The 15,310-nt window shown below is 38.7% G+C and overlaps 1 protein-coding gene across 1 annotated transcript in view; it reads right to left on the minus strand.

Annotated features, from left to right (window-relative positions):
- Positions 1-8,116: 8,116 nt before the first annotated feature.
- The window catches only part of EHF (ETS homologous factor), a 42,473-nt gene continuing 35,279 nt past the window's right edge, over positions 8,117-15,310 (minus strand). Inside the window, exons 7-9 of the mRNA XM_034769050.1 lie at positions 11,507-11,566; positions 9,749-9,944; positions 8,117-8,884 (exon numbers count right to left, since the gene is read on the minus strand). Of these exons, the coding sequence (XP_034624941.1) occupies positions 8,785-8,884; positions 9,749-9,944; positions 11,507-11,566 (356 nt within the window). The 3' untranslated portion in view covers positions 8,117-8,784. The remainder of the gene's footprint in view (positions 8,885-9,748; positions 9,945-11,506; positions 11,567-15,310) is intronic.

Consider the following 15,310-nt stretch of genomic DNA (forward strand, 5'->3'; position numbering starts at 1 on the left):
GTTTTACATTGTTTCATTTTTGAATGCTTTTTCTTTTTGGTCCATAATTCTACATTTGTAAATTCAACTTTCATTATAAAGAGATTGTATTACAGTACTTGTATTAGTTGAATTGAAAAATACCATTTCTTTTGTTTTTTACGGTGCAAATATTTGTAATCAAAAATAAATATAAAGTGAGCACTGTACACTTCGTATTCTGTGTAGTAATTGGAATCAATATATTTGAAAATGTAGAAAACATCCAAAAATATTTAAATAAATGGTATTCTCTTATTGTTTAACAGCACAATTAATCGTGTGATTAATCAAGATTAATTTTTTTAATTGTGCGATTAATCGCAGTTAACTTTTTTAATTGCTTGACAGCCCTAGAAAAATGATAATGTGAAATCAATCTTTTTGCACGTTGTTGGGGAGAACGCATTAGATATTTATAATAACTTTAAGTTTGAAGAAGATGAAAGCATGAAATTAACTAAAATACTGACTAAATTTGAAGGGCATTTCATTCCTCTGTGGCATGCAATCTTTGAGAGAGACAAAATTTTTACATGCATGCAAAAAAACTGATGACACCATAGAGCAATATGTCTCAGAATTAAGGAAACTCAGGAAAACATCAGAGGGGTAGCCGTGTTAGTCTGAATCTGTAAAAAGCATCAGAGGGTCCTGTGGCACCTTTAAGACTAACAGAAGTATTGGAGCATAAGACGTCTGATGAAGTGGACATTCACCCACGAACACTTATGCTCCAATTCTTCTGTTAGTCAGGAAAACATGTGACTTTAGTGAGCTGACAGAGTCTCTGGTCAGAGATAGAATCATTTGTGGCATTAAAGACAATGTGTTAACAAAGACTGCTCCATGAAGGAGACTTTAACTTTAGAAAAATCTCTCCAAATATGCAGGGCAGCAGAAACTGTGAAAGCACAAGCCAAAGAGCTGAATTCACCAGAAGGAGTTATCCATGTACTAAGTACAAAATAATATAGCCAGAATAAGTTAAATCAACTACTGGAACCACTCGCTATGAAAACCACTGCTAGGGGGAAGACTGGTTACAGATAGTCATGTGGAAGTGAGAGCACAGCCTGGCCCCAAACAGTGTGTTGCCTTTGGGAAATTCTGACATAAATATTGGGGAAATAATCATTTTGAAAAATGCTGCAGATCCCAAATGCAGTAAAGTCAAGTGCATTCAGTTAAAGACAATCTGGTTGAGGACTATTTCATAGACTTACTGGGATCTAGCAAGCCTGATGAGAGGGACTGGATACTGCCTATGACAGTGAATGGAGCAATTATTCCACTGAAACTGGCCACAGGAGCTCAGGTTAATATTCTGTGTGAACAAGATTATGAGAGATTGTTAAAACCCAAACTGGGACCAACAAAAATAAAAGTAACTGGTTATTCTGGAACAAATATGCCAGTGAAGGGAAGGTGCATTGCTAGCATCAACCATAAAAACACCATGTAGAGTCTCTCTTTTGTAGTGCCAAAGGAGGTGACACCAATTTTAGGCCTGGCTGCATGTGAGAAACTCAGTCTGGTAAAATGGGTGTTCTCACTACACGAACATACTGAACCTGGCTATGATGCACTCTGTTGGGAATATCATGAGCTGTTTCAGGGGTTGGGTTGCTTGCAGGGTGACCATACAATCCGGATAAACAAGCAGGTTCCTCCAGTTATCCATCCATGTGGAAAGGTGCCATTGCACTCCATGATAAATTCAAGGCTGAGCTTGCACGGATGTAAGCAATGCAAGTAATACAAAAAATTGAGGAACCAACAGAATGGGTAAGCTCGCTAGTCATTGTGGAGAAAAGTAACGGCCAACTACGCATATGCTTAGATCCCAGAGAACTCAACATGGCTATAAAAAAAGAGAACATATCAAACTACCAACCAGAGAAGAAATTCTGGCACAATTTGTAAATGCTCAATATTTCAGGAAATTGTATACATCCTCAGGTTTTTGGCAGCTAAAATTACCTGAAGAAAACTCAAAGCTATGCATGTTTAATACCCCATTTGGAAGTCACAGATTCTTACACTTATCCTTCGGCATAGCTTCAGCACCAGAAGTGTACCACAAAACCATACATATGATGTATGAACATATTAATGGTGTTGACACCTCAATAGATGACATCATCATCTGGGGCTCAGTGAAAGAGGAGCATGGTCATAGACTTTGGAAAGTCCTGTATGCAACTAAAGCTGCAAACATCAAACTAAATAGGGAGAAATATGTTTTAGGGGTTACAGAACTGACTTTTGTTGGGGACATTATTTTCAATGAAGGTGTAAAACCTGATAAGAGGAAGATTTCACCCTTTAAATGATGCCATCTCCCCAGTTCAAGAAAGATGTTCAACAATTCCTGGTAATGGTTAATTACCTTGGAAAATTCATACCTAATCTATCTACCAAAGCAACAGCTTTCAGAAAACTCCTAGAGAATAAAAATGAATGGTATTGGGGTACAAAACAGGAGAAATCATGGGAGGGTTTAAAACAGCAACTGACACAAGAACGTGTTGGAGTTCTATGTACCAGGAAGGCCTATTCAAATCTTAGCAGATGCTTCATAGTCTTGTTTAGGTGCAGTGATTTTACAGAAGCAAGAAGATTGTTGTCAGCCAGTGGCATATGCATCCAAATGACTGACTGAGGCAGAAACCAGATACACACCAATTGAGAAGGAGCTTTTAGGAATATTGTTTGCCTGGGAGAGATTCAGTCAATATATTTATGGACAGACAGTGGAAGTTGAAACAGACTACAAGCCCCTGATAGCATTATTTAGCAAACCACTAAACAACTGTATCTTAAGGAGTCAAAGAATGATAAAGTTGCAAAAGTATGATTTGGTTGTGACCTACACACCAGGTAAATTCACTGCAGATGCTCTTTCCAGGGTAGTGGTGCTCACAAAACCAGAGAAGACTTTTAGAGACAAAGATGCAAGCCTATGTAGATCTGATTGTAAAGTCTATTCCCATAGCTAACAGATAAGAAAAACAATAACAAATAAGAAAGGTAATGGAGAAAGATGAATTATTGGGAATCCTTAAAGAAGCCTCTGAAGAAATAAGCAGTTGCTGTCCAAGTATAAGAGACTACTGGAACTGCAGACATGAACTTACTGTGATAGATGGGTTGATTTTTCAAGGGCAATAAGGTTTTAATTTCAATGCGCCTCTGAAAAGAAATGATATGGAAGATCCATGAGAATCATTTAGGAATTGAGAAGTGCAAACAACGAGCATGAGAGGTGCTGTATTGGCTATGGATCAATCATGACATCACTAATGTGGTAGGAAACTGCTTTTCCTGCTTGAAATACAAGTTCTACATATTCTTGCAGCAATCACAGTTATTAAATGGAAAAATAATATGAGGAAAGTATTTAATATGTTTTAGCTGTTGTGATTCAGCAAAGTACGTATGCTTAATGTTAAGGACATGCTTATGAGTAATCTCATCCTTATTCAGCCAAGCATTTAAGCATTTTGCAAAATCCCATTGACACATAAAGTTAACCATGTGCTTAAGGTCTGTGATGAATTGGGGCCTGAGTAAAGTTTAGCAGCCTAACATAAGGAGAAGTAGTCTAATGTAAACAACTGGTTTTCCTCAGATCAGTTGCAAGTGCTCCAGAGATTAGTCTGGGATACAGACCTATGATTTAATAAAGAATGCACTATTGTAGATGGAACCATCATCTTTGTAAATTTCAGGTGCTGAATATTTCACTTCTTTCACTGTTAGTGGGAAATTTCATATTATTTTTACTTATTCTCAGAGTTTAAAAAGCACTAAAATAAACATACATCTGCAAACTTGTTTCAGTTTTTTTATTTGAGAACATCCATTAAACGTAGAAAGTGTTTAGAACTATGTGCACTTCTATGCTACATATACTTTAATCTGAGATATGAATAAAAACACCAAAATACCGGATAACATATGTTTTTCCATATTTAAACACTGAAGATGGGGTGAAAGGGAAGCTGAGATTATGCAATTTGATGCAGAGAGCGATATGAAAATTTAACCAAGCATTTTCATGTCTATATATTTCACCAACATACATACAGCTCTCAGGATGTTTCTTTAAGAAACTTGCTCTACTTATCAACAGAAAATATATCCTAAGAGTGATCATTGATATTAACACCACTTTTGACATTACTGATTGGCATGCAACTATATAAATATAGTATAATTACTTTTTCCTATAGAGTTTTGTACATATGAAAAATTATGATACAATAAAAATCTATACATATGGTGTTAGCAGTTCTGCTGCTGCTAACCTAAAATATACATCTTTTAAAAAAGTGACTGCTCAGCTCTTTGCAATACAAAATAAAAGAGCAATCTCAGAAATGCTTTTTTCTTTAAATAGCAATTTATATAAACATTCATATCTTCATTATCTCACTTTGGTTAGAACTGGTTAAAATGGTTCACCTTTGCCTGGTTGCATTTGTACACGGCAAGAATCAGTCTTAAGTAATCCACTTTATCTGTTTTAGGCAAAGGCTGACATTTGTAAAACAGCAAATGTCAGATGGCTTCCTTTCTAAATCTGTACGGTTATAAAGTTTCCACTCTCAAAAGTTTAACAGTGGAAAATATTTGCTTGCAGGATTCTCACCTGTTGGTAAATATTCCAGTGGAGGACTAGATTGCATCTCAGGAGAAATTGTTCCCTAAATTTTATACAATACATCTCCAAGAGAAGGTCAGCTTTTTAAAACATTTGTTTTATTTTAATAGTTCATGTGCTTTGCTGTATAGAACCCTAAAGACTCCCCAGATAGATTTAGCTGCTGCTAAATAATAAATTCAGTGCCATGGAAGGGATGACAAATATATATTGCAATCTCATTGTTGTTTCCCTTGAGGTCTGGTGCAAAGCAGCATTACTCCAGGATATTATTACATTTGGTTGCCATGAGATCTATGTTAACCTGAGACAGAGAACAATAATTATACTGCTACCAACACCTCACCTACCACTTCTTTATGCCTCCAAAATAAATGAAATCCTGACCCCTGTCAAATTACCATTGACTTCAGTGTGGTCAGGTTTTCACCCAAAGTGTCTCTTGTCTAAAGATTGCATTGGAGACATGGAGGACAAAAAGCATGAAGTAGATGGCTGAAAGTAACACTGAAGATCTCTGGGACATGCATTTTCTACACCGAAGGTATCATTCTGATTTGATAGCCTAGTATCTGTAGCTATTCAGACCACATATGATGATAAAGAGGATAGAATGCAACCAATCAAGCTAAAAAACAAAGAGGAAATGAATGAACTGAGCAAAACCAAACAATGCTAGGAGAAATACCCAGTCAGAAAAAAAATATGTTTAGAAAAAAATTGCTTTGAAGTTTTATGACCCAATTTTGTAAATAAGATGAACTTCTCTCCACCCAACTAATGAAAAGTAAATTTGCCATGTACAGATAATTGATGGTGACAGCTCTGGCATGCACTGTGCAGTAGGTGGTGTAATGATCGGATGTATCCTGTGCATATAAGTAACAAACTGAGCTCTTGCGTTTTCTGTAGGGTGTTGGTAAGCACATTTTCATGCCTTTTCTATTGATCGTCCCTTAACTCTGTGTTTCAGCTCTATATTCTTTTACAGCCTTCTTCCCTTCAAACTAGAAACCAGCAGAACTAGTACCTCAGACTCAACCCTGTTGGGTTTCAAACATGTTTGGATTTGGACCCAATGGATGCCCAGGGAGACAGATATTGCCCAGGCAGATGTAACCTTTATAATTTTCCTGCTATTTTCCCAAGAGCTCTTGCTTCTACATTAACAGGGCTGTGGTATTCTTTTCTCACTGTTTTTTGTTTTTTTTTTTTTTTTTTTTGTACAGCCTCTGCACGCTTTGTATGACTCTCATCATTGACCCTTTTTTTTTTTTTTGCAATATCCTCACCTCTAAAAAATGTTAATTGGAATCTATCTCAGTTTCTTAATTCCTCCATCATCATCTCAAATTGGATCCTAACCTCACCCTTTTACAAAATCCTGAGCCTCAGCATCCCTTCTGTTTCCCGGTGACATGATACAGTGCTGCCTCCATTTTTTTTAGTTCCCTGCATTCTGAAATGTTTGATGTGTTGAGGAAGAGATTTTAACCAAGAGCAAATGAGAGCTAGAAGTGCATGCGCACTCCCTGTATGGCATGATTACCACAAGAGAAGAGCCAAAACTACAGACCCAGACCTGAACTTTCCCAGTCTGAATATGATAGGTATGAGCTCGTTTCTAATTATTACATTGTGTAGAGAGAGTTTTTCATCCAACTGAGAATCAAAGGAAGAAGTGACAGATATTACAAAAAAGTAGATGCTCCCTTGCTAGCAGAATTTGGGAAGTACTGGGTGAAATCATAGAATAAGTGCAATGGCGCTTTGCATTCCTTGGCAGTGTTCTGGAAGCTCCTTCTCAGGTGAACTTTTGCCTGCCAGAGAGAGCAGCGGGCCTTCATTTGAAGAAATTGGAACTTCCTCCCTGCACTTATTCACCACCAAGTTAGCTTTTCTGCCTTGCACTATTCCCACCAGCCAACCCTCAATGCTTGTCTAATCCTTCTCCAGTTTCTCCCATATGCTCTCAAATGTATTAAACCACCACTGGAAAAAATTTTTCTCTATTTCTACTTAGATACAATAACCTTTGATGCATCTGGTCCCAGAGGGAATTTGAACAGTTGATTAGTTTAAATAAGTTTGCCTGTTAGATGTGTCTTTTTTTATGGCTTTTGATTTTTGAGACTATATCAGCCTAGCAGTCCACCTCAAAGCAGGAAAGAAATCTAGGGCCCTTATCATGGGACATGCTGTGTGCTCACTGGAGTTAATAAAGCTAGAGGGCATTCAGCACCAGGCAGGAAGTACTTTAGCACCTTGCAGGATCAGGTCCTAACCAATAAAAGAGCTATTACAAGTTCTCCAAAGAAATGCTCATAGTCACACAATGCTTTCCCTGCAGTTAATTACAGTTACTGACATAAACTAACTGAGGATGAACCCAGCATCTGAAGTAACTGAAGCAAAGGAAGGCCAGCAGAATGTTAAGATTCTCAGAAATTGGTAGGAGAGATGGAACACATGTTATTGGACAACAAAATTACAACCCAGGTGATTATGGAACATTTATTTCTATAATCAAGTATCAGAGGGGTAGCCGTGTTAGTCTGAATCTGTGAAAAGCAACAGAGGGTCCTGTGGCACCTTTGAGACTAACAGAAGTATTGGGAGCATAAGCTTTCGTGGGTAAGAACCTCACTTCTTCAGATGCAAGACTGAAGAAGTGAGGTTCTTACCCACGAAAGCTTATGCTCCCAATACATCTGTTAGTCTTAAAGGTGCCACAGGATTGCTGGAAGAAGTGTGTTTTCTGGAGCGACTTAAAGGATACATGCATAATTATTCAATTGAATACAGTGGCTTTGGATCAGGTCCTCCATCAGGGAAGTTATCCAGGTGTACATGTCAGGTTTAAATAGAGCACGGAGATGACAAAACATGGAGAGGGACATTAGACAAGAAAAGATGAAGGANGTTTTCCTTTCAAGATAGCCCATTATTAAGTGTTTGTTCCTTGTGGAGATACTTATAGAAACAAGCAACAGAGGGTCCTGTGGCACCTTTGAGACTAACAGAAGTATTGGGAGCATAAGCTTTCGTGGGTAAGAACCTCACTTCTTCAGATGCAAGACTGAAGAAGTGAGGTTCTTACCCACGAAAGCTTATGCTCCCAATACTTCTGTTAGTCTCAAAGGTGCCACAGGACCCTCTGTTGCTTGTTTCTATAAGTATCTCCACAAGGAACAAACACTTAATAATGGGCTATCTTGAAAGGAAAACTATAACACAATTCAATGGCTGGAAATTGAAGCTAGACAAATTCAGACTGGAAATAAGGTGTACATTTTTAACAGTGAGTGTAATTAACCATTGGAACAATTTGCCAAGGGTTGTGGTGGATTCTTCATCCACAATTTTTAAATCAAGATTGGATATTTCTCTAAAAGATCTGCTCTAAGAATTATTTTGGAGAAGTTTTATGGCCTGTGTTATACTGGAGGTCCCTTCTGGCCTAGGAATCTATTAAAACAACCGCATGGCTCAGAGATGCTTACTGTTTTATCCACTCAAAGTTCACTTCCTAAGTGTACTAACATGCTCCAGCATGTGCAACTGTTGTGGGATAGCTACTTGAGGCAGATGCTTTTCAGCCTCATGCATGCAGTCGTATGTGACTTCATACTCCACAGGTATTCATAGTTGAAATAATATGATCTGAACTGAACAATTGCCCTTGAGTCCTCTTACAAAGATAAGCAACTCATTATTTTTCTCATGTGCAGAAAGCAGGCTGCCTTATTTTAAATTCTTTTACTCATAAAAATACATAATGCCCCATGATTCCCGCCTTTACTTGCATGACTCACAGCATTGTCATAAATCACATTACTCCTGCACTATATAAAAAAAACTTCACAAGATGGGAAAATTAATCACAATCATATGTTACCATATATCACAGAAAACTGTGTACATTTTTTCCCCATACAGGACATACTTCAACTAAAATAATTTTGACACCAATGATAGTGTTCCTTCTTCCTGTTAGAAGTTGGGTTTTTCCCCCCCATTTTGGTACATAAATAGAAGAGAACAGTCTTTGAAATATTTACGTCCAGAAGATTTTGCTGTTGTTTTTGCTGACATCTTCAATTCTCATTTTCTCTCCAGCCACGGGCATTCTTCCCAAATTTATAGACTAATCTTCGGCCATCCACACGCTCCAGTATTTCTCTTTTATAATAGTATCTGTTAAAAGAAAAAAAAAAGAAATAGATTTGATACTAGGCATTAGAGTTGAGAATAGTCTTTAAGGGACACTGTCTACTAAGAAATCACACTTGTAACTGAACATGTTTTACCTACTTTTATTACAAGTAAAATCTAAGGTTATTGAGTAAAGAGATTAGAGAAAACATCTTAACTCTTTTTTATTTTACTTTGTTTTAGTTTATACATTTGCCTGCACCTTGAGTGGACTATGCCACTTTTCAGAAACATCAGCTCATAGCTTATTCAGTGCTGCCAACTCTTGTAACTGTATCGCAAGTTTCATGATATTTGACATTTCTGTAAAAGTGCCTGCTTCTGGAATCCTGTGATCAGGAAAGAATCTCAGCTTTCATTTAAAACAAAAAAGAAGTTCCTAGCCCTACTGGGTACAGAGAAAAGCTTGAAAATGTGAACATCAAAAGGAACCCATGATTTTTAAGCCAATCTCATTATTTTGGGGGGCTTGACTTTTATGTGCAGGTTGGCAATACTACTTATGCATTGCTTAGGCCCAATTTAAATCCTTTGAGTTTAGTAGTGACAAGGTCTTGAGCTGGCTCCTTTGCAGGGGAGTGAGTTTTACCTTTTGTGTTTAACCTTCTATAACAGTTAGTTTCACCTGTTTGCGTGGCTTGTTCACACAGCAACAAGGGGAGACAAAAACACTTAAAAAAATAAGAAAATGTAATTATAACCCCCTCAAAATCAAGAAGGGTACTCAGATGGCAGACATAACCAATTAAACTACTTTTAATTCATTTTTTAAAATTAACAAGATTCCAAATTGATGCCATATCTCTTTAATTATTCTAGGATTCATGTTTTCTCAACTCATGCTACCTCATGGCCCGGCTGAGTTTCTCATAAGTCATGCTGCTATTGTTTTTCTTCTTTCCCCAGAGCTGAGCCACCGCCTCAGATTTTAAGAACCTGAAGACACCTTCAGACCGGTCTTCCCACTTTATTAATCCTGGGTTCTTCTCTGAATTCAGGAGAATATCTCTGATAAATTCCCAGAGGTGAGTTCCTCGAGGATCTGAAAGAAGATGGAAGAAACAGAAAGACTTTCTCTGGGGTATTTTTTGTTTTTGTTTTATTTTGGTATGGTAGGTTGCTCACAGAAAATGACTTGTCTGCATAGAAATCACAATCTGACTATGCCTCCAGACTTCCATGTACATTGTCTGAGATGTGTAAAGCAGTAATCTAAGCAGGGGCGACTCCAGGCACCAGTGCAGCAAGCGTGTGCCTGGGGCGGCAAGCCGCAGGTGGGGTGGCGTGCCGGTCGTCGTAAGGGCGCAGTCAGGCAGCCTTCGGCAGCGTGCCTGTGGGACATCCACCGGTCCCGCGGCTTCGGCGGCAATTCGGCGGCGGGTACACCAAATCTGCGGGACCAGCGGACTGCCCACAGGTGTGCTGCCGAAGGCTGCCTGACTGCCGTGCTTGGGGCGGCAAAAAACATAGAGCCGCCCTGAGACAAAGGGGGTGAGATAATATCTTTTATTTGACCAACTTCTGTTGGTGAGAGAGGCAAGCATTCGAGCCACACAGAGCTCTTCTTCTGGTCTGGGAAATGTACTCCAAGGGTCACAGCTAAATGCAAGGTGGGACAGATTGTTTAGCACATAGTCTAAGGGACCATTCAAGGTAGAAAGCTTTTCTCTCTCACCAACAGAAGTTGGTCCAAAAAAAGATTGTACTTCACCCACCTTGTCTCTCTCATATTCTGGGACCAACACGGCTACAACTATACTGCATAAAGCAGTAATCTTGACATTTCTCAAATTGAGGTTATGTTCAGAATAGCTCCCCAAAGATTTGCATATCTCTGTAAAGCTGCAGCAAAATACTGCACCAACTCACCCTCAGTAACTTGTATGCAAAACAGAAAAATGGCACCTAAGCGAGTCTTTGTTTCATATTACAAAGCTCAGTGCTTTGCATTAATCCTATCAAATGTGTACCCTGTTGAAGCCACATACCTCAGACCGCTGCTCTGTTGCTTTATACTTCTACACCATGACTTTTGGCACTTATACCCATTCAGGAAGGAAAATCACTTGGAGTAATTTGCCCAGAAAGCTGTGGCGTTCTCCCCTACTAAAGACTAAGGAGGATATTTTCATGACCCATTTGCCAAAATGGATGGAAATATTTGCACACCCAGGGTGTAACCTTCCCTTAAATCTCCATAATGGATGTGGATAATAAATCCTTCCTTAGTGGAGAAATGAGCCAAGGGCATTGCAAGGATTGAATTTCTCAGAGAGGAGATAGTTCTGGTGGCCAAGGCATCCCTAACTTCTTTTCAACCCAGCAATCGTGTCCTAAAGGAGGACACAATAAACATTCATCTAATTCTGTGTTTCTGAAAGGTCCTTATTGATTAGGGCATTATTTGGAACTTCTACCCTGGACAAAGCAGTTGGTCAGATCCTCAGCTGCTGTAAATCAGTGTAGCTCCATTTGACCCATTTGCTTTGAAACTGGGCTCTTTCTTTCTGTTGCTTCCTTTTTCTCCCAAGACTTGAACCTAAACTTGTTCTGTCTCTGGGCCATTAATCAAGCCACCAGTGTTGCCATAAGTAGTTGACTTACTGTGCTTCTTTGTGTGGGACTTTGGAGGATGATCTTGTGTTTTTTTCTCATCTGAAAACTCTGCAGAGGATGAAAATTAAATTATTCTCATAAACTTGGCTAAAGGTTTTCTGTTGACTAGCATATTCAAAAATAAAAAACCACAACAATGAATAATTGCCTGTTTTAAAGATAATCATCTTTCAAAAACTAAATGAGTAATCCGGGGGTTATTTTTGGTTTCTGGGTTATATTTTAATCAGCCAGGCTACATTTCACAAAGAGATCATTGATGAATAAAGGACAAATACAGAGGTATACAGTTGACTCTGGACATGTTAATTAGATTAACAAATATCTCACCCCATGTCCCTTGCACCATGTATGTCAGAATAAAAAATAAGAGGATCATATATATAAAAGCAATCCTGAATTCTCCCATTATGGCCCAGACTTTGCTGTAGCATGTAACTTTGGGGGCGCCTTTTTTTTTTCCCCCGGTTGTTCTATAGATGATCTAATGTGAATTGCATGTACTGGTACTAATGTAATGTACACCCACCTGCCTAAATGGAGCATTATCTGACAGGGCATTGTTCTTAAGAAAATAAATAAAAGCCGAGTAGTCCCAGAACTCAAGCTGGTGTTGTTAGGAATTTTTGACAGCTGGGCACATATATTTTATTTGACAGCTATAAGCCACAAGAACATGCTACTTCTCATCAGTGCAACATTTTTGCCTGTAAACACTCTTAAAAGGCACCAGATTTCTAGCTCAAGCCATTCCTCAGAAAAAATAAAGAATAAGGAAGTTGTTCATTTCTTATGACCTAACTAAAGAAGATGATATTTCTGTGTTTAGTAGTCACCTTCTTGGAAATTAACAAAATCTGAATCTATTACTGACATTAACACAAAATGTTTCTTTTAATCAGGCTGAGAACTTCCACAAAGTCTATGAGACAATTCTAATTATAAGTCCCTCTTGTGCTTGCTCTGCAGGATATTTAGAGACTGAATTCCATAAAGTAAATGCTTAAGACCTATGCATGTTTTTCCAGTGGCTAAGTATTCACAATTACCATAATTTTGCATGGAAAGCAGGAATTTGCATGTGCAAATGACTTAACATAAATATCTATTTGCATAAAATCTTGCCTGATTAGCACATGCATCTACAATAATTGTATCTAAAAATATGGGTGCAAAAATATTTACAGACATACTGTACTCTACACCCAACTGGAAATATGAACTCAGAAGTAGGGTTGTCCAGAAAACTGAATATTAGGTCTAGGTGCAGGCCTGAAAAATTGAAAAAAAAAATTATAATTTCAGGTCAGCCTGGATGAAAGTGTTTTGAAATTTTTGGTGAACCAAAATGTTAAAAAAATGAATTTCAATGTTGAGTGTTTTTAATACATTTTAAATTATTTTAAAAATAAAACCAAGGGAAATTCCCAAAACAAAAAGTCAAAATGTTTCATTTCATAAATGCTGAAATGAACTCTTTCTGACATTTCTGGAAAAAAACATTCTGACCAAAACAATTTGCCAGCATTGGTCTAAATTTGTGAATGGTTTTGATTAACCCAAATTTGCATTTTTGTGTTTGTGAAAAAAATGTTTCACACAAGATTTTGCTCAGCTCTACTCAGGGCAGAGAGGACAGTCCAGGCCTACCCTGTTTTAAGTCTGATATAGCATGGTCTTGATCCACAGTTGCAAATCAGCTCTGGGCTCATGTTTATATATCCTGCCCACTTTCAGAGAGCCCACTGTTTACTTGCCTGTCCACTTTCAGAGAGCACCAGCCACTGATGGAAGTCACTGAGCTTGTGGGAAAACAGTGAAATTAAACGAGGGCCTGATTTTGCTGACTTTATCCATGGTAAACTCCCATGGATGTCACTCAACTGCATATCAAAAGTCAGTGGGACTTTTGTCTTGATTAAGGACTGCAGCGTCAGGTCCTTAATTTGTAGGTAGTTTTACCTAACAATACGATTATTAAAAAAAACACCTGATTTTAGAATCCCCTATTTAGCTTAAAATGGCTTTGGTATATTCGCCTTAGCTGGTAATTTATTCAATGAAAGTCAATTGCCTTCTACTTAGTGATTTATTCTTTATTACACCTGTGTAAACAGCCTCCCATTCTGCCTTTACACTTCCACGAAGCCCTGTTCTGAGCACACAACATTTGAAGGCTGGGGCTTGACAGATGAAAAGAATTATGATGCAGTTTCAGCAAAGCTGCCTTGCAAAACTTGTGACAAAAGATTTCATATTATTTGCATATGATTCAGGAATGAGCTACTTCTTTATGAGATATACAAATTTAGTTTTTACAACAGGCTGTGCCCTTGGCGTGCCACCCTAGCTCTAGGCTCAACAAGTCAGCATATAAACACACCAAGCCAAGAATCTTGCTGATTCCCAGCACTGTCAGAAAGCTCTGAAGAGCTGGCAGCCATTTTATGAGAATGGGTGTGGGCAAGAGAAAAAGCAATTGGGTTTGGTGGGGTTTTTTAACATTTATTGCTGAATGCATTTGTTTAAAGTGCACGTCACCTTGGCGAGCCTTGCTGTGCTTCTAGGTGAGGGCCACACTGAGCATGCACATACAGATTCTATTATTGTAATCTGCCCTTTAATTGTGACAGGTCAGTTTACGGATGAGGGCCCAGTGGGCAAATGAACTGGATAGCACCCAGCATGAGTCTCAGTGGGGAGCTGCAGAGGCAGTGGGAGGAGTGTAGTCACACTGCATTTCTTCTTTCCATCTCTTCCCATATCCCGTTCTTTAACCTTTCTTTTCTCTCTCTCTCTCTCTCTTTCTCTCTCTCTCTCACCCTGATATTTTTTTTTACCTTTGATTCTTTTTCAGTATTTGTTTCTCTTTAGACTACTTTCTCTTTTCCCCCTTTCCTTTCCTTATGTTTTCTCCCCTCCTTCCCCATGTTCCCTCAAGAGTCCTTGCTTCTTGTCAATATCGACTTTTTCTTCTCATCTTTCTCCTTCCTTCTCTCTCTTCTTTCCCCTCTTCTACCAGTTCTCCAATCTCTCTTCCTTTCTTCTCTTCCCATCACTTCTCTCTCTCCTCTTTCCTCACTCCCTGCCCACAGCTGCCACTAAGTCACCATCCTCTAAATCATGCTTGCCACATTTTCATGTGTCCACCCACCACCATTCACTTACGCTTTTACCACTCTTTACTTCCCATGCACCTGCCACTCACCCACTATCTCACTTGCCTACAAAAAGGCAGATTATATTCCTATTACATCCTCTTTATACTGCTCAGGATGTGCAAAGAGACCATCAAAGGGGTAAAATGTCATGCTGTGGACATGATGTGCAGAGGCATCATAGGGCTGGAGTAGGTGATCCACTGAAGCTGTGGGAAAGCTGCCTAGGAAGTATATCCGGAAACAGCTCCTGCTCTGTTGCAGTTCAGTAGGGGAGACTTACGCCTGCCTATGGCGACTCTGTGCTGATGTAACGCCATATCTGGCCATTGATACCTGTATATGAATCACTTTGCTCACCACTGAAGTGCACTTCTGATGAGGCAGTCCTTTAGTTGTGCACAGCCACACCACACAACAGGTTATGACAGGATAGGGACATCTTATCTTTCTAACACTGTCTCTTCCACCTTGAGTAGGTCACTTGAAAAGATATGGGGAGTCACCCTGAGGTTACTGATTATTTGATGTTCTTTTTTTCTTGACAAAGAGAGGAGAGCAGAGCACCTTTTAAATAACTGTTTAGTTAGGGTTGCTAAAATAGCTAATATCAACATCAATATTGCTTGGTTAA

This window comes from Trachemys scripta, chromosome 4, assembly GCF_013100865.1.
Source record: "Trachemys scripta elegans isolate TJP31775 chromosome 4, CAS_Tse_1.0, whole genome shotgun sequence".
Classification (NCBI taxonomy): Eukaryota; Metazoa; Chordata; order Testudines; family Emydidae; genus Trachemys; species Trachemys scripta.